The following is a 19,656-nucleotide window of genomic DNA, read 5'->3' on the forward strand; positions in this document are numbered from 1 at the left end:
TATCTGTCTCAGCTGGTCATGAGCTTTAGAGGATCATTGGAAGCGAGTTAGGGAGGCTGTCTAGTGGTCCCCAAGATATCTTTGCAACAGCTCCAAAGCCGCTATTAGAGTAAATATTGCTTAAGTGACAGTTACCATACACCGCAAGTGATAGTAACCGCATGCCCACAACCAGGAAGCAACTTAGAGAGGATGTGTAGAGTTCTCTAGGAAAGTGGCCTACTCGAGTGAGAATAGCGGATGCTAAGTGATAAGTCACCATACGTCCAAACCAATAAGGGAGGTAGGGAGGACATCTAGGGTTCCAGAATACCTTCTCTGTGACACACCTATGAGTATGCAGGGCAGAGCCAGACATTAAATAGCAGTCGACAGGTAGAGTTAGATAGCATAGAGAACATGTGGCACTGCCACGTGGAGGCGATGACATGGCAGTTGGGTACATGTGGCCGTACTGTTTGCCATCTAGGAGCATTGGTGCATATGTAGACGTGGGTAGCCGAATCGTCATATTCATGTGCTTTACTTACCAGCGTACTTCATAGAACATTTCTCTATAGGCAAAGTGCTAGCCAAGAGTGAACAGTAGGTCACAGGGTTGTGATTTGACGTCTTCATTCTCAGCCACATCTTGTACTTGAACTACTTCTTTCTTGTACATAATACAAAGGAGTAGTTTAGGACTCTTGTGTGTGTTGTATGTGTGATTCCGCCGCACTCTTGTTTGTATTTTTGGAAAACCCTAGCACATAGGCGCAAGTGTTCTATAGTTTGTACCAAACATGTGTCCATTCCTGTACCTTCTGCCTGCATGTGACCTATCTCCTGGAGAAACCCAAAAACATGTTTCCTCGAGAAACCTACGACCTGTTTCCACATGAAACCCTTAGGCCTGTTTCCCTTTGAAACTTCTGTCCTGTTTCCATACAGAACCATTCATGGCACCATTCAACAACGGTATCAAAGTCTAGAGAACTTGCAAATTTCATTTTTTTTTCTGGCACCTGTGTGCGTTCGGGTTTGGAAAAAGTGCATATTTGGGTTCTCTTCATTGCACGTGGGTTATTTGGGATATGTTGTGCTTTCTTGCCCCACTAAACTCTTACCTCATCGCGTAGGGCTGAAATCTCCCACCTGGTCCTAGATCACTAGATATTTGTCATAGGAAGTAGTGGGTGGAGCAGACCAATTAGTTACTCCTCAAGAGATCATAGATGTCGAGGATATGACATTTGTGTCTAATGAACCAGAAAAGATTCTTGGATTTGGTGAAAGACGATTGCGGCATACGCTATTCATGGAATTCAAGATCAAGTGAAGGATCGTGTTGAGGAGGACGCTACATGGGAGACATTGACTACCCTTCAGAGGGATTACCTTGGGTTTTTATTGAGCTCAGGAGTGAGCTCTTAGAGGAAGGCATGTGCACCAAGTGTATCTACCGTGTGCAGCATACACACAAGACTAGCTTTGAGGCTTGGTGTAGCTTGGAGCTAGGGGCTCTGGTGTCGTAGTAGAGGAACTGTTGTGGGCTGTGGGTTCCGATGTGGATGTGTGTACCACAAAGAAATCTGTGATGGCTCTCTGCGAGGTGTCTTGTCGGACCTGGGACTCTCTTAGCAAGAGAGAGAGTAGAGAGAGCTTGTGTTCTCTCTCTCTCTCTCTCTTAACCTATGTCGCCTCTATCTCTCTCTCTCTTCGAACCTGTGTCGCCTCTATCTCTCTCTCTCTCTTTGACTAGTAGCATTAGCTTCCCACTCTCCCTAGTTGCTGCTTCCGGATGCCCCCTAACTACTGATGTATTGTGGGGCTAGATACTTACCTTCAGTTCTTTCTTTTCTTTTCCAGACAGTGTATCAGATGTCACATGGTTGTAACTTTGGTCTCATAGGTCACTTTGGCCTTTTGAAGACATAGGACTTTTTTAGTCCTTTTTGTCTTCCTTTTGATGAGACACCATCAGCTGTGTACTATGTTTTGGTCTCATAGGCCACTTTGGCCTTTCGCAGACGTTAATATATCTTTCTTTCTTTCTAAACCCTTCACATCCAGATTGAGGTTCACATCTAGAGGGGATCTTGTGGAGATTGTATCATCCTATGTCTACCATGGTGTCACTTTCAGTGGCCCACGCTTCACCATGCTTCCTGTAGCACATGCTAGAGTGACACGGGGTTATGCAGCCTTGAGCTTACTTGAGTGGCAGGGCTTCCAGGCACATTTCCAGGAGCCCAAGACGAAGGGCGTACTTCACAGAACGTTTCAACTTTCTCTGTAGGCGAAGTGCTAGCCAGGAGTGAACAGCAGGTCACAGGGCTGTGATTTGACTTCTTCATTCTCAGCCACATCTTGTACTTGAATTTTAGTAGTTGTGATTCTGCCCCATTTTTTTGTGTGATTCTGCCCCATTTTCTTTCTAGCTCTGGAAAACCTTAGCACATAGGCACAAGTGTTCTACATTCTCAATAGGCCTAGGAGTAAGGATTGAGGTTGTTGCTCAATTGGATGAAACCAAACTAGGCATCCACCCACTAGCCAAAGGCAGGTAGCCCAGATCTGGACTCTATATGCCACAGTTTCAGGCTTTCAGCAGCTAGCCTATCCTTGATTGGGAGGATCTTATTGTTGAGTCTTATTACCAGAGGATACATCGTTATATCCAGGTGGCATGTTGCTGTCCATATCCTTGATCTAGAGGTAGTTCTATGCTTATCTCATTATTGAATCTGTTCTTGTGCCTTATTAGTGGTACACGGTACATAATGAGTCCTCGGCACTTATTGGTGAGTTTCATGTGATACATGGCTATATCCAAATATCCAGGAGGTATGCTAACCAGAGGTAGTTTTAAACACAACTTATCTCATTGGTGTATTCGTTTTTGTGCCCTATTAGTAGCACAAGGTAAATAACGAGTCCTCAGCATATTCTCTCAATCTTTTCAGGCTCTTTCTTTCTTTCGTTCATATGTAAGAGTCTGGAAAAGTGCAAAATTTTTATCCAGTTTCTTTTGTCTTCAGGGTTTGTTCTTTTTAATTTAAAAAAAATCACAAAGAAACTTGGGAGATTTAGGCCTCAGATCTGGTGGTCACAAAGCGAAAGGTGCATAGAAGAAAGCCTATGAATCAATGCGCCACTCTTAATTTAACACTGGATTTATTGTCTTTCTGGCATGTTTAGTCACAGGTTTATTCAAGAAAGAGTTTTAACTTAATTGGTATCAAGGCTTGTTTGGTTGAAGATATTCAGAGGGCTGCTTCTTTGTATGAGCAGGCAATCACAGCTCCAGCAACAGTCCTCAATGCCATAGCTGTTGAATCTTACAAAAAATATATTCTAGTCTCATTGATTTACAATGGACAGGTTAGTGATATTTCTTGCTTAGAAATGATGACTTGTTTTTTTTTTCCCAACAGAAAACAGTTGTAATTGAGGATTTTTTAGTAATAGTATGTTTTTTTTTTCGAGAAAAGATCCTTCAATTGTCATAAAAAGAAACATCTGCATATAGTAGACCTTGCTGCCCAACACACTAGGGTTTGTGACACCAGACTATGTTATAGGTTCACTTTGTGGCAGTACGCCTCTAGGAGTTGCTACTTGACTAGGGAGACGTGTGGCTACATTGCCCCGCTCCACTATGCATTCACACAACTCTGACAAGACACTATGCTTGACGTGCACTGAGGAGACTGACAACCTCCAATTGGCAAGGTGACACTTCGATAGAACACTTGAAGAGAAGAGACATACACACCATACACAGCCAATGAAGAATAAGAACCGTTGCATTGATTCGCTAAAACTAATTGATTTCCTTGGCAGTCCCAAGATTGCTCATTTATACACGTGGTCAATCCACAATGAGTAGGTGCACCATTTGTGCCATAAAAGTGCTCGGCAGTGAATGAGGAGTGTGATTCCAGTGTAACTTGTCGCTAATTGCCAATATTAGGGACACGCCACCCACGTGTTGATGGTGTGCTAGTGGCGATCTTGCAAGGTAAGGGATTAACCCCCTAAATGCCATGGAGTGCATGTAGCCTATGGAGAGGGTGGTGGTAGGTAGGTACTTTCATCAATGCCAGCTTGGATTGCTACTTGTCGCTCTCCCTGAGAGCTGGATGGTTGACACTTGTCGGTCGGACACCGAGCAATTTGACGGGCTACAGGACATTCACCATGAGAGAAAATGGTTGTGATTGACGATTTTTTAATAGTTGTTTCCAAAGAGTATGATGCTTTTTTTTTGCAAGAAAAGTTTTTTCATTAGTCATAAAAAGAAACATTTGCATATAGAAGACCTTTCTAGGGTTTGTGACACCAGACTATGTCATAGGTCCACTTTGTGGCAGTATGTGGCAAAGAGGCATGTGTCCTATGCAATGGTGACTTGTGCAAAGGTGGACTCCTAGCACTTGCATTCACAGAAGGATCCCTGCATGAAACTCGTTCTCCATTGGCATACTTGGTAGCATGAGTAGCAGGCTACACATGATTGTCCTTGGCTGTCCCAACATCATGCATAACTTTCAGCTCATGACGGGGTTCTTCCCTGGCCAATTCCATAGGCAAAGTGTGGCGGCTAACACACCCACGACCTTTCCCCATGGGAAGTATGCATCACATATACATTTCCATCATGTTTGCCACTCTCTCTTGCATGTACATCTCTTTCTTTTCCTAACCCTCTTCCTTTGTTCGTACCTGTGGCTTGAAGCAATGAAGCACCCTAGATGTGTGCTCAACTTGAGAAGGCGGCAGCCTCAGAAGTGCTATAAGGCAGTCCCTTTCCTTTGTGCCCAAGGAAGATTTTCTTCCTACCATACACTAGCTACTTCGACCCCGTCGAAGAAGACGGGAGCCGTTACCCTCATTAGAATTTTATGTGCATCTCGTGTGGGATCTGACCTTATATTGGGAAGACATGTTTTTTGTCTCTTTTGGTGAGTAGTGGACTGCTGTCGGCCAGTTCTTGGTGGAGTCGACTAGCTACATTGTCACTATTTGGGCATTCTATGCGCTTCAGGCTTATGGACAAGTTTCATAAGATGGACTGGCATGTTCGAGGACTTATTGTTAACACCAAGAGCCAGTAGGCTGGGGATATTGAATATCCAGAATACGGTACCATGGGTTACTAGCTAAATGAAATGGGAAATTGTTTCATGGTGCATTCTTGCATTGCATCTATGTGTGTAAGGTTTTAAACATGTTCTCGCATGAATTGTTTTGTTGCATGCATGAATTGTGCGTGTAGTTCATGAGTCGGGGACGCCCTCTTGTGAACCGTGCAGGTGAAACTGTGTTCTGATCTCGATTGTGGGATGAAGACAAGTGGTAAGTATACTGCTTTACTCTATGTTGCTCATTTTTCTATTTTGCAGGTCCACACTTTATTAAGTGTGTCCGCCCAAGTTATAAAGTCAGTTTGGGCATCCACACTTCATTAAAGTTTGGGCGGACAATTTGAAACCGGCCTTCAGAAATCTGACGGGCGGTGAAACAAACACTCGCACACAAAACACTTCATCACCCATGGGGACTTGGAAAAGGAAACAAACAGGGGGAGCTAGAGTGCTCCTACAATAGTACAAGGACACCGATTGGCCGCAAAACGCAGTGGTGTCCCTTGTGGTATTTCTTTACTCCATCAAAATTTGAGTACAAAGTACAACTTGTAGAATCCTCTACCAATAGGATCCCTCCAAGCTTTCACCCAAGACTTCCAAATAAGAACTCTTGTTATTACAGCAAAGCATTCCATAGAGAAGCCACACCTGTACAACACCTCCCTGCTTGAAAAGGTCTTCTCCATCATGGATCCCACAAACCCTTTCCCAAACAGCAGTAGGGTTGTATCAAACCACATGTCCTTCCCTATAGTCACAGCTTGCATGTAACCTCGAGAAAACTAGAACCTGTTCACATAAACCCAAAGACATGCTTTCCACATGAAACCAAAGAGTTGTATCCGATAAACCAAAGACCTGTATCCCATAAACCATAGGCCTGTTTCCTCGATACCAAAGTCCTGTTTCCTCTCGAAAACCAATGTCTTGTTTCCATGGCAGATATACCATCAAATCACTGTTGCCAAAACCTAGAGAGAGAAAGATAGAGGACGTGTCAAGCAATCCCTGGATACACATAAGTCCAAGATAACAACAACACATCTCTTCCAAGAACATCATCTTGTGCATCTTAGCTTGATTCTCTGTATCCCAATCTCGAAAACAAGGCTTGCAATCCACGATGAGAGAGAGAACAATATCCACGCACCAGGGCCTGTAATCCACTGAGAGAGAGAGAGAGAGAGAGAGAGAGAGAGAGAGAGAGAGAGAGAGAAATGAAATGATATATTAACGTCTCTAAGAGGCCATAGTGGCCTATGAGACCAAAACTGAGAGTACATCTGAAGTTGGTGTCTCATCAAAGAGAACAACTAAATGAGACTAAAAAGTACAATAAACTGATTGTCCTACAGTTATAAGAACAGAACTGTAAGACTCCGAGATGATACTGAGTAGAAAATACTGGAAAATACTGAAAAATGTATATCAGGTAGATCTATGTATGCTGTGATCAGTTGAAGTGTTGCCCTCTCCTTAGATCAAGTATCTCCGCCATGGGGCTGTCTAGAATGGAGAGGTCGTAGAAGCGAGGTAGGCGCCTCCGATGCCGAGCAATAATGGCTTTGATCTGGCGATGGTGAGGATGCCGTGGTCGGGATCCTGGTGGGCGTGGCCGATGAGCACGACATAAGATAACTGCTCTATCAGTGGTGACTCCCTGGGAGCGTGGTCGGTGCCCTGATGGCCCGATGGAGGAGGTATCAGGAGGTGTGTGGGCTAGGTTGCTGGTGCTGGTGCCGAAGAAATCTGTCAGGGTCCTCTGTCTAGGTACATCATGGCTCGGCCTCCTGTCTGCCAAGAGGGTCTCTCTGTGTCTCCTGAGCTCAAGTAGAAACAATCCCAGGCATCTCTGATCCTCAAACTCCATGACCCTGCGTAACGGCCCAAAACCCTCTCGGAAGAGGCAGTGATATCTCCCTCGGATCTGATAATAGACTATACATCGGCAAATGTAGTGTTCCTCTGTCTCTACCTCCTGGTAGCATAGCGGACAAATGCGGTCATCCACGATCTGATGCACATATCGCCTTGTCTCAATCCGCAGCTGGTGTGATGAGGTCCGGATTTGTCCAATGGCACAACGTATCCCATGTCATAGGTGTACATCCATGTACGCCGGGCGGGTGATAAAATCATCCAGTGAGAGGTGTAGAAAATGGCTCTTGTAATGAGCCATTTTTGTGCCCGAGGGCTCAAGGGGGCTAGTCCATGTCCTCTCTGTGTCCACTCTAATGATATCCATCCTGATCACGCGGTTTTGCTCTGAGCGGGTGAGATCTAAAAATGGACAATCCAGACTGTACTGAAAGGGTGGTAGTGCCTCTATCCGCAAACCATGTAGGTCAAACCATGATCTCATCTGAGCGTACTAACAATGAGTATCTCCATCCTCTGCCAACTGTATGGATGAGGTTAATGCCAAACTGGAGTACCTCTGCTGAAGGAGCTCCCATAGCCGCTGTAAAAAGGTAACTGCTTGGAATAGGGCCTCGGTTACTACTACTGGTGGGGCACCCAGCTCAGCCGGAACAATCTCATGTGGTACTGATGATTTGCTCCAAGTCATGCGGGCAATCATCATAATCCATTTGCCTCCATCCCTCATCTGTCCCTCTCTGAGATCTGTGATGTATATTGGGCCCCCAAATTGGAGCTCCGTACAGGAGGGTTGGTGTGACAAGCGTATCAAATAGCCACAATTTGGTGCGTGGGTCCTGAAACTGTATGTGTGCACACTGCCTCTCAAGTGCCCCCAAGGCTGCATGCCGTCGAGCTAATCTAGCTGCTGCTGCCTCCTTCAGGGAGAAACACGGTCCTGTGAAAGTAACTCCCAAGTAGACATATGACCTGACGTACTCTACCGGCTCCCCTCGGAAAGTGAACTGAGGCTCTGATCTCGTCACCCATGCCTGTGTGGTGTTAAACACCATAACCTTGGTTTTCCCAAGGTTCACTGTCAAATCTCTATCTGCATAGAAAGCCTGTAATGCATCCCAGTAGATGGTATACCACTCTCCAAAATATCAAGCATGGGGCTAATGAGTATGGCTGAGAGGTCTCCCTCAACGATGTCACGTGGAAAGGTAGCTCGATGGCAGTGGAGCATGATCTTGATTTGAAGTGGATGAGGGGATTGTGGTTGACGGCCGGGGGCGTTGGGCACGCTAGAGTGCGGAGGCTCAGTCCGAGGTAACTCCTAGAGAGAGAGAAAGGAAGAAAGAAAGAAAGATATATTAACTTCTGCAAAAGGCCAAAATTGGCCTATGAGACAAACAAGTAGTACAATGATGTTCCTCCAGTCATCAAGAGGAAAATGTGGAGTGAGAATAAAATGTACAAGTATGACAACACGACCATAGGGGACTCAATGGTGGTGTACAAATGAGAGGGTGTGGATGGAGTACTAGGGCTACTAATGCATCTCTATATGCTGAAGGGGTGATACAAGCATGATATGTTATCTACTCCTAACTCCATCCAGTCCCATACTAGAGAGAGAGAGAGAGAGAGAGAAATGAAATGAAATGAAATGTTATATTAACGTCTTCAAAAGGCCATAATGACCTGTGAGACCAAAAGTTACATCATGGTGGATCTGATACAATGTCTGGATAAAAAAACCCAGAAAATGAAAAATAAAGATGATACTACTGGCACCTAGAAAATGAAACTGGAACTGGAAGGTACACTATGGAGGCACCTCCATCTCATAATATGTGCCGCATCGGACACTGGCGGATCTCCTCAATATCCTCTGTGGTCAGCACCCTGACTGGGTGTCCCGCATGCCTCGCAAGAATAATCCGAATCTGCCGCTGCAACCTCCGTCTATGCTGGGATGCCCTCCTCCGTAGTCGTGGGCGTCTGGACCACCCAAGCTCAATCGCACGATCAATCAGTGTACCCCTGGTGTGGGCGGTATCCATGTCCTGCTGCTGCTGTGGTCCATCTGGCGCAGTGATGGCTGGACTAAAGAAGTCTGTAATGTGCCTCTGAGTCTGGCTCTCTGTGCGCCTAAGCAGGCTATCTCTATGTCTTCGCAGCTCAAGCAAGAACAATCCCAAACACCTCTGGTCCTGGTACCCCATGACTCTGGAAAGTGGTCCAAAACCCTCTCTGAATAAACAGTGGAAACGACCACGTATCTCATAGTATGCAGTACAATGGCATATATAATGCAGCTCTGTCTCTGGCTCCCTATGGCATACTCGGCATATCCTGGCCTCAGCTGGTATACCTCTATATCGGCCAATCTCAATCTCAAGCTAGTGTGAGGATGTGCGAATCTGACCAATAGCACATCGTACTGCATGAGACAAGTGTACATCCATGTAACTGGGTCTGATCACAAAACCATCTGCTGTGAGCTGAAGAAAATGCTCTCTGTAGAAAGCCATCTTCGTGCCCAGCTCCTCAGTCGGCTGTATCCATGTCCTCCTAATGTCCAGCTGAACTAAATCCTGACGGATGAGTCTGGTAATCTCTGTCCGTGTAAGAGTGAGAGAGGGTGCCTCCAGAGAATACTGGAAGGGAGGCAATCTGTCCATGCTAAAACCATGTGCCTGGAACCAAGATGTCATCTGTCCATACCAACAAGCCGTGTCTCCCTGTAAAGCTAACTGTCGGGAGGACTCCAGGGCGAGGCGTGCATATCTGTCTCGGGGGAGATCCCACAAGCCATGTATGTAGGAGACTGATCTCGTAAGAGCCTCAATCACCAGAGGGGCAGCCGCCAGCTCTGCTCGAATAATCTCATGAGGTACCACAGCCTTGGCTCTAATAAGCCTAGCAATCATAGATACCAAAGGCCTCTCCATACCTCTCCACCCGCCTGCGCTGTGATGGCCCACTGAAGGTCCCCATATCTGCACTCCATAAAGCATAGCTGATGTCACTAGAGTGTCAAAAAGCCAGAGTTTCGTTCGAGGTTCCTGAAACTGAACCTGCGAACACATCCTCTCCAAACCACCCAGGGCTGCATGTGCTCTAGTCAATCTAGTCTCTGCTGCTCTCCTCATCGAAAACACTGGCCCACTGAATACTACCCCAAGATATGTATATGCATCTGTATACTCCACAATCTCCTGCCCATATGTAAATGTGGAAGCTGATCGCCTAACCCACTGTGGCGTGGTGTTAAACACCATAACCTTGGTTTTGCCAAGGTTGACAGACAATCCACTATCATGTGCAAACTCATGTAAAGCATCCAGATGACAGTGCATACCCTCAGGGGAGTCAGAGATCAACACAATATCATCAGCATATAACAATAGTGGGATCCATGTGCATGCTAGCTGGGCTCCTCTGTCCCCCAATCTCTCAATGTAGTCAGAAGCCTCATCCACATACATACCAAACAGTGAAGGAGATTACGGGCAACCTTGCTTCACTCCTATAGTGGAGTGAACCAAAGTAGAGACCCCTTCTGGGGTGCGTACCTGTCCTGCAACTGATTTGTATAAAGCCATAATTCCCCATATGAGCTCTGTGGGTACCCCCATCTCCTGTAATCGCCTCATCAATCTGGCTCTGGGCACTGTATCAAATGCTTTGCGGAAGTCCACAAAGCTACAATAAATCCGTCGCCCATGCGACCTGCCCTCCTCAATAATGGCCCGCAAAGTCAAGATGTGGTCAAGAGTAGAGAAACCTCTCCTGAACCCTGCCTGTCCCTCTGCTCGAATGCCAACTCTCTCTGCCCATCTACTCAACTGCTGCTCAAGAATGGATGCATACAATCGTGCTAGTGTGTGACCAATCATAATAGTGTGACCAATCATAATAGTGTGTGACCAATCATAATAGTGCTGGCGGGTCAGGAAAAGGTGTCTGTCCAGGAACTGTATATAGAGATGCTGCATAACTACCCCAGACCTCTGTAGAAGTGATGGCCAAAGGAGGGGAGGACTCATGAAACAGACGCCAAGCCTCCCTCGAATCCTGGCTCAAGAACAGCTGGTATAATTCCTGCTCTAGCTGAGCAAGGAAGGCCTGCTTCTTCCTTCGCACAAGGCGTCGGAAGGCAATACGTGACTGTCGGTGAGTAGTGACTCCCAAAGCAACCTCCCGCTGCAGTCGGGCTCTGGTCTCTCTGCACTCCTCATCATACCAGCTGTTCTGGGGCATACATCTAGAATGCTGTCTCTGTCCAGGCTGAGTATGTGGATATGCCTCTCTCGCTGCATCATGTAAAGTCTCTGTCAGTATATGGGTCAACTCCTCCAAAGGTCTCCCTGGCTCCTCTGTGTACAGACGTCTATAAATCCCATCTGTGTAGACAGCATCAGTCTCTGAGGTAAAAGTATATCGAGTGTGATCTGCTCCTCGTGTCCTCTGAGCTGTGGTAAAGTGAAAAGAGATAGTCAATGTCAACAATGCATGATCCACTACTACCCCAATGGGCCGAGATCCAACTGTGAAGTCCTCAATGCATGAAACAAAGCTGGGCATAGCCATAACATAATCCACTGTGCTAGCACCATGTCTATGTGGAAAGCAAGTAAATCCAGCTGCTGACGGAAACCTCTGCAAGCCATTAAGTATGGCCAACCCATGCGCAGTCCCCATATCTACCAAATATCTCCCATACTCTGTGCACTCCACATCCTGTGAGCGTCTGTCTAATCCCATATCCAGAGTGTCCAACTCTCTCAGCATCTCCTCCGAGGTATCATAAAAGGCTGTCTGGCGGTTGCCCGTCCGGGCATTAAAGTCCCCTAACAGGATGATGTCTCCATCCCTAGAGAACTCCCATATGTCATCATCTAGCACAGAGAAAGGAGACTGCCCTCTAGGTGCTGCATATGTCGATGTACTAGGAGCAAAATAGCATATGGCAATATACAGGAATCTGCCTGTGTCGGCCCTCAGTCTCACCCACATATATCTGGCCTGATCATCTCTCCGAACTATGTGTAGAAGCGGTTGCAGCTCCTCCCTGAAAAGAACTGCCACCCCTCTTGATCCTCTACTACTGTGTACCGATCTCGTCCCTACTCTGCAAGCTGTCTCCCATCTGTATCCTGTCACCTGTGGCATCATCTGACCAGGGGCCTGGTGAGTCTCCGAGTAGAAGACTATATCTCTATCTCTAAAGCTGTCCTCAAAGGCACCTACATCAAGTCTGAGGGATCCATTGCAGTTCCAGGCTGCCAGCTTTAATTTGGTCCCATAGGTCTCGCACCGTCATGTAGAGCGTCGCTCCACGATGACCACCCTCCCTTCTCTATAAAATGCTATCTTACCCTTTTCTCTTGCCGCTCTAATCTCTGGCATGACTTCCTTCACATGTGCAAGCTGTGAAAGAGTAAGATCATCACCAAGAAAAATGCCTGTATTCTTTAAAGTGGGTCGTCTCTTCAAGAACTCCTTCTTCGCCTCAATAGAAGGGAAGCGAAGTATGAGAGCTCTTTCCTTTGATGTTTCCCCGTTGCCTCCGCTTTTTTTGCCCACTCTCCAGGCTTTTGCATGTGTCGGACTGTCAATCCCCATCAACACCATAAGCTCTTTCACCTCCTCTTCAACTTTATCCCCGTCTTTAAGGCCGGTAATCCTCACATGCAAAGCACGTGTACGTCTTCGTTGTTCCTCTTCCAAAGTCATGTTAATGATTGTAGGTGTAGGGGTTGTTATCTCCTTACCTTTACCCTTCTTGGCGACCTCTATCCACTTCTCCGCTTCATCCATCTTCTTTTGCGTCTTGGTGATGACTTCCACCCATGAGGAAGTCTTTGCTTCTTGTTGCTTCTCTTCTTCCTTAATTGCCCGTACTTGTTCCTTGATAACCTTGAGCTCTTCTATCATGGATGGCTGAATTTCACCTTCTTCAAGTCCACCATTTGCCTTGGCCTCTGCAAGCTCCCTCTGAAGAGCCGAAATTACGCCTTTGAGCGTGTTGACTTCCCCGTGAAGGTCTTTGACTTCCGCTATGAGGTCCTCCTTCTCCTCTTTCCACCGCTTACCCTCGTTGAATACCATTTGGAGAAAGTTTGCTTTCTCCTTCCACCATCCCTCCATCTCTGCCTTCCATTCCTTCATTTCCTTTTCCACATTTGTTATCCTCTTGTTTGTGACCATAAAGGTCGCCTTCGTCGGGTTGCGCAAAGGGGAAGCCATGGAAGAAGCGAGAGAGAGAGAGTTATGCTGCTGCCTTGGGGGCCTGAGCAAGGGTGGGTGGGTGGGTGGGTGGGTGGGTGGGTGCGTGGGTGGGGAAAGGCGGACGCACAGCCTAACGGATAGATAGGCTGGCCATTGCCAGCAGACCTGTGCGACGTACAGCGAACAGGGCAGCAGGCGGGAGGGAAGGCGGCGGAAGCGAGCATGGTGGCGGCGGCGAGCAGGGGAGGCGACGGACAGGGAAGGGCGGTGGAAGCGAGCAGGGCGAACAGCAGGCGGCGCTAACAGGGCGGCGGAAGCGATGAGGGTGGCGGCGGCGAGCAGGGGAGGCGGCGGACAGGGAAGGGCGGCGGAAGCGAGCGAGCGAGCGAGCGAGAGAGAGAGAGAGAGAGAGAGAGAGAGAGAGAGAGAGAGAGAGAGAGAGAGAGAGAGAGAGATTTTATTAACGTCTTCCAAAAGACCAAACTCGGCCTATGAGACAAATCGGAGTACCTGTATGGGGTATCCTTTGTCATCCCAACAAAATGAAAAAGTACTGAATAAAAAAGCTGAATCTGGGTGTGCAGGGGATGGAGCTCTACTACTAGGAGAATGCAAAGCGATATGCATGGAGTATACAATCATGATATGCAACCTAGCTAGCTCCATCCTGTACCATACTGGGGGTATAAAATGGTATACATCAGTGAAGGGGGTGTCCACAGCTCCTTGAAGAACATGCCTGGGTGTGCTCTGAAGCGAGCCAGTCGCTCCGCACCCTCTCTGTGAAACTGAGCTCTGATCTCTGTCATCTCTCTCTGGTATAGGCGTGGTGTCCGAAAGCCAAGTGTCCTCTGTCTCCTGCGGGCTCTAAGTGTCTCTGCTCTCTGGAGAGTAATTCCCTGCCTGCCGTGTAGGGGCTGGGAGGGGTATGGATCTCTGAAAAAATGTAGTGATCTGTGTCTGTCGCCCCCCCTCTGGAGCAGTCTGAGCCTGTAATAATGTCTCTCTGTGGCGCTGTATGTCTAGAATGTATCTCCCCAGTATGCGCTGGTCTGCTGCCTCAAAGATCTGGCGTAGGGAATGTGGCTCTCTGAATAAAATGGGATCTCTCTCTCTGATGGCTGTATATGCTCTGCATCTGCATACATAATGCTCCTCACTCTCCACCTCCTCTCTGCACAATCTGCATACCCTCTCCTCTCGGGGGATCCGTGCTGCTCTGCCAGTCTCAATCTCCAATCGGTGTGATGAAACTCTGAGCTGACCAATAGCCACTCGGGAGCCGTGTGGTAAAAAGCCCTCCATGTATCTAGGCCTCTCTATAAATCCATCATCAGTGATACTCATGAAGTGATCTCTGTAGTATAGCATCTTCGGTGGAAGAGACTGTGTAGGCGATATCCATGTCTCTCGTGTATAGAGCTGCCATAGATCCTGTCTCAATACTCTGTTCCTCTCACTATGAGAGAGACGGATATGTGGTGCATCCCTGTCATACTGGAATGGTGGTAGATGATCCATGTCTAGGCCATGCTGTGAGAACCAATGTGTGACCTGTGCATACCATGATCCTCTGTCTCCTGCCTCAGCCAACTGTCTAGATGCCTGAAAAGCTCTGTATGATAATCTGTTCTGTGGCATCTCTCTGAATCTGTCTAGCAGGCATATAGTCTGAAATATGGCCTCTACCATCATAGGAGGCGCAGCAAACTCTGCTCGGATAATGTCATGAGGTACTGACGGTTTGCTGCGTATCATGCGTGCCATCATGAGGGCCTGTGGTCTCTCTATCTGTGTCCACCAATGGGTAGCAAGGCTTGGCGCCCATACTGCTGCTCCATACATCAATGCCGGTGTGACTAATGTGTCAAATAGCCACCCCTTCGTCCGGGGCTCCTGAAAATGCGCCTGGTGGCACTGTCTCTCTAGCATAGCCAATGTTGCATATCCCCGTGTCAATCTAGCTCTGGTTGCTGAACCCATGGTAAAGCGTGTGGCTGCTGCAGAGAAGGTAACCCCTAGGTACACGTATGATGTCACCACCTCCACCTGGCATCCTGCGAGAGTGAATGTCAGCTGACTCCTGCCCTGTCTCGATGTATGAAAGACCATAACCTTGGTTTTCCCAAGGTTCACGAACCCTCTGTGTGCAGAAATCATCGAGTGCATGTAGATGCTGCTGTAGACCACTTGGGGACTCAGACACTAATACAATATCATCAGCATAGAGCATAATATGTACTGAGGTACCTGCTAAATCAACTCCATCTCCGCCTCCCCGTGTAATGAAGTCAGCCACCTCATCAATGTATAACCCAAATAGCGTGGGGGAAAGTGGGCATCCTTGCTTCACACCAATGGTGCTAGCAATAGTCTTGGACATACCTCCTGGACATCTGACTCGCCCAAAAACCTGCTCATATAATGCATAGATGCCCCATGTCATATCTGCTGGTATGCCAAGAGACTGCAGGCGCTGAAAGAGCCTCTCTCGTGGTACTGTGTCAAATGCCTTGCGGAAATCCACAAAGCAGCAATAGAGCTTTCTCTTCCTCACTCTGGCCTGATCAATCATACATCTCAAAGTGAATACATGGTCAGTGGTAGATTAAGCTCTCCTGAAGCCTGCCTGCCCTGATGAGCGTAAACCTGCTCGCTCAGCATATAAGCTAAGCTCTTTCTCCAGCACTGCACCATAGAGTTTGGCCAGCACGTGGCCAACCATAACCGTCCTGTAGTTGCTCGGATCGAGCATATCCCCTGTTTTGTGAATCGGCACAATGGTGTGCATCGTCCACTCCGCAGGCAAACCCTCTGCTAGTGCCCTGTTAAACAGGTGTGCAAGAAAAGAAGCTAAAGAATCTACTGCATATATGAGATGCTCACCCTGTAGGCCCATATGGTCGGCGGCCTGTCCATGCTGTAGGCGGCGGATAGCTTCCTGTACCATCGAGTGGGTAAAGAAGCTAGCTATGGTAGGTCGAGGCTCCTGTGGCTGAGGTATAGGTGGCTGCTGTGGGGCATGGTATAGACCCTCTGCATATGTGTGCCATGTCTGTGGGTTTGCAATAGGTGTCGGGGTCCGGGGCTCTCTGAAGTGCCGCCATGAGACAGGGCTATCTCTACTCATGAAGAAATGAAAGATCTCTAGCTCCTGTATCTCTGCGAAGGCCCGCCTTTTGCGGCGAGTAAGTCTCCTCATCTCTCTCCTCGACTCCTGCTCTGTGATGGCTCCCAAGGCTCTCTGTATGCGGAGCCGTGAGTATAGGGCTCTGCACTCCTCATCATACCATCTGTTCTGGGGCATAGTCCCAGGTCTCGCAGGCTCTCCTGAGTGTACACGATGTGGGAAGCTCTGTAATGCAGCTGTGTGTAGGAGTGATGCGAGCTGGGCTGTAATGGTATCCATAGATGCCAGGGGATCCATGAGTAGGAGCCCATCCTCTACTCTGCCAGTGTATATGTCTGCCATGTCATGTGTGAAGTAGATGGTAGTGTGTGGCGTCGGTATGTGGGGGGCTGGTGATACTGGTGATCCGGCTAGTGAAAATGCCAAGTATGTATGATCTGCCCCAATAGGACGAGGTGGAATGGAGAATGAGGTGACAAGCTGTGATGCCTCCAAAGACCCCATAATGTAGTCTACCACCGTGCCTCCGGTCCGTGTATGACCCCCATGCGGGAAGCATGTCAGCTCTCCTGATCCCGGCCACTGTAGCATCCCGTTATAAATAACGAGACGATGCCTGGCTCCCAACTCTAGTAAGTGGTCCCCATAATGTCCTCTGTCTGGTCCAGTGTCCTCTGATGCCCGACTAGCCCCTATCTCCTCTGGATCCACAGGGTGGAGGATCTCCATGTCATCATAGTCATACACCTCACACTGTCTGCTCTGTGTGTGGGCATTGAAGTCGCCCGTAAGAAATACTTCCCCTAGTGTAGAATAATGCATAATCTCCTCTGACAGACAAGTGTATGGCGAGGCTCCTGTCTCCTCCTCCTGTGGCATGTCCTCTGTAATGACATAGGAGGATCCTGACGGAGAAAAGTAACATAGAGCTATGTATATAACCCTGTCCTGTGAGAGCTGTAAGCTGATCCACATGTATCTGGCCTCTGGATCCTGTGCTACCACTCTCAGTCTCCCCTGTAGCTCCCGTCTGAATAGGACTGCTACTCCCCCCGACCCTCTCGAGGTACCCTGGCGTGTGGTCCTCCTGTATGCTGACTCCCACTGGAATCCCTCTACTCGAGGTAGCCCTCTCTCTGGGCTCTGATGTGTCTCTGTCAGAAGTATGATGTCTCTCCCCACCATAACATGCTCCAGTCGTCCAGGCTGCACCCATAGTGAACCATTACAGTTCCATACTGCTATGTGTATCTCTGTCAGTGGCCTGGTCTGTGTCCCATAGGCCCCAAACCGCTAATCCATGGGTCGGTCATCAATGATGACCCGACCATCTCGATAGAAGGCCTTCTTGCCTTCTCTCCTCGCGTGTAAGACTCGTGGCATGCAAGTTCTCCTATGCTCAAGCTGCATCCTCGTGAGATCATCATCCAAGAAAATAGGAGCTCCCTCTAAACCCCGTAGTATGACCCTCTTCCTCATGAAGGTGACCCTCTCCGTCTCTCCTGCAAACTGTAGGATGAGGGCTCGCTTGCGTGTTGAGTCTTTCCCGGCTCTCCATGCTTTGGTGAAGGGGAGAGGGTGCTCTTCCTTGTAGCCGAGCTTCATGCATAGAAGCTGTCCATCTTTCTCGGGAGTGGAGTCGGGTGTCTCGGCTATACCTGTGACTCGAATGTTGAGGCGGCGGGCATGCCTCATCTTCTCCTCCTCAATGGTGGTGTGAATGATTTGGTTTTCTTCCCTTTGAGTCTCCTCCCTCACTTCTTTACGGATGTTCTTCTTCACCACCTCGACCCATCCTGACTGCTTGGCTTCGAGCTTTCCCTCCATGTCCTTTGTGATCTCCTTGGAGATCTCTTCTTTGATGGCCGTGAGAGTGTTGTCATTGATCTCCCCTTCTTCCTTCTTAGCATTCTTGATGGCTACCATTTCCACTTTCAATGCACTCACCTCCTCCTTGAGTGCCGTGTTCTCTTGTTCGAGGTTCGTGACCCGTGCTTCGAGAGCTACGATGTGCCTGTGTAGTTTGTTTTCCACCTCATTGAGGTTGGAATCTGATGTCTTCTTGTTCTCCTTGATTAGTGCCTTCATTGCCATCTCGAGGGCCTCGAGTTTCTCTTGGAGACTCGGGGCCATTCCTCCAAATCACTCTGCAGTCCTTCCCACAGGCAGGGAGGAGAGAGAGAGAGAGAGTTATGTTGCTGCCTTGGGGGCCTGAGCAAGGGTTGGTGGGCAAAGGGCGCCGAAGTGGCGAACTGGCGGGCAGAGGCGAAAGGGGCGAACTGGGCAGAGAGGCGAAATGGCGAACTGCCAAACCTAAGGCAACTGGCGGACTGGCGGGCAGAGGTGAAATGGCGAACTGGCGGGCAGAGGCGAAAGGGGCGAACTGGCGGACAGAGGCGAAAGAGAGAGAGAGAGAGAGAGAGAGAGAGAGAGAGAGGCCCAGAGATGTGTTTGACCCGGAGAGAAACCGATCTCTAGTCTCCACCCCTGCTTTCATCATTGGTCGTGGTTAACAAATACAATGCTCCATGGGTTCAAAGAACCAGATGACGTCCATGTACAAATGAATACAGTACCAAAACAAGAGGCTTGAAGTAGAGTGATCACTTAAGTGGTCGAGTCTCTACGGTCCTGTGCCTTCACTGGACTCCGCGGAGAGCGCCCCACTGGTGTTCCAGGACAAGCGCTCCTAGAATCTTCTTTTGGTCATGATGCAGGGGTGGGGTTGATCACCGACGGTTGGAGTGGGTGGTGAGAGGGAGACTCCTAGGAGTTGATTGGGGCTGGATATGGTGACAAGAGGTGTGATCCTCCTCCCACTTAGACGAGGTGTGCAGTAGGGAAAGTGAAGTCTATGAATGGAGAAGCAAAAGTGATGGCCTTCTATGTGGGGTAGTGACGGGTATAGTGATCCCTGGAGCCCTTGCAGTAATGGCAAGGTGGTGATCCTTTAGGCAGGGGGCATTTGCTTTGGTAGTGACTGTACTCACCACATTGGATAGAGGACTGATCGTGTTGTGCCCCGGAGGGGGGGGTGGGGTGGGGGTGTTGGTGGGGGGAGTAAACAAGGTGGGCGAGCTATGGGGGTTGCCGCTAGGGTGGTAGTCGGAGGATTGGGGATGCGAAGTGGAAGAGTTGCCGTTAAGGGTGGAGCTTGTTGGGTGTAGGTAGGTGCCGAAATTGGCTGATGGTAGATAGGAGGAGGTCAAAGGCCATAAAAGTTGTACAATCATATACATCTGTTTGTACCATATCAATATACTGAAAATACAGTTCATCTCTCTCTCTCCT

At 48.3% G+C, this 19,656-nt stretch overlaps 1 protein-coding gene across 1 annotated transcript in view; it reads left to right on the top strand.

The window, feature by feature from the left end:
* The window catches only part of LOC147635071 (COP9 signalosome complex subunit 3-like), a 54,397-nt gene that overhangs the window by 25,356 nt on the left and 9,385 nt on the right, over positions 1 to 19,656 (top strand). Inside the window, exon 5 of the mRNA XM_086804348.1 lies at positions 3,274 to 3,363. Within this exon, the coding sequence (XP_086660474.1) occupies positions 3,274 to 3,363 (90 nt within the window). The remainder of the gene's footprint in view (positions 1 to 3,273; positions 3,364 to 19,656) is intronic.

This window comes from Cibotium barometz, chromosome 10, assembly GCF_041138505.1.
Source record: "Cibotium barometz isolate CiBa-2024 chromosome 10, ASM4113850v1, whole genome shotgun sequence".
Lineage (NCBI taxonomy): Eukaryota > Viridiplantae > Streptophyta > Polypodiopsida > Cyatheales > Cibotiaceae > Cibotium > Cibotium barometz.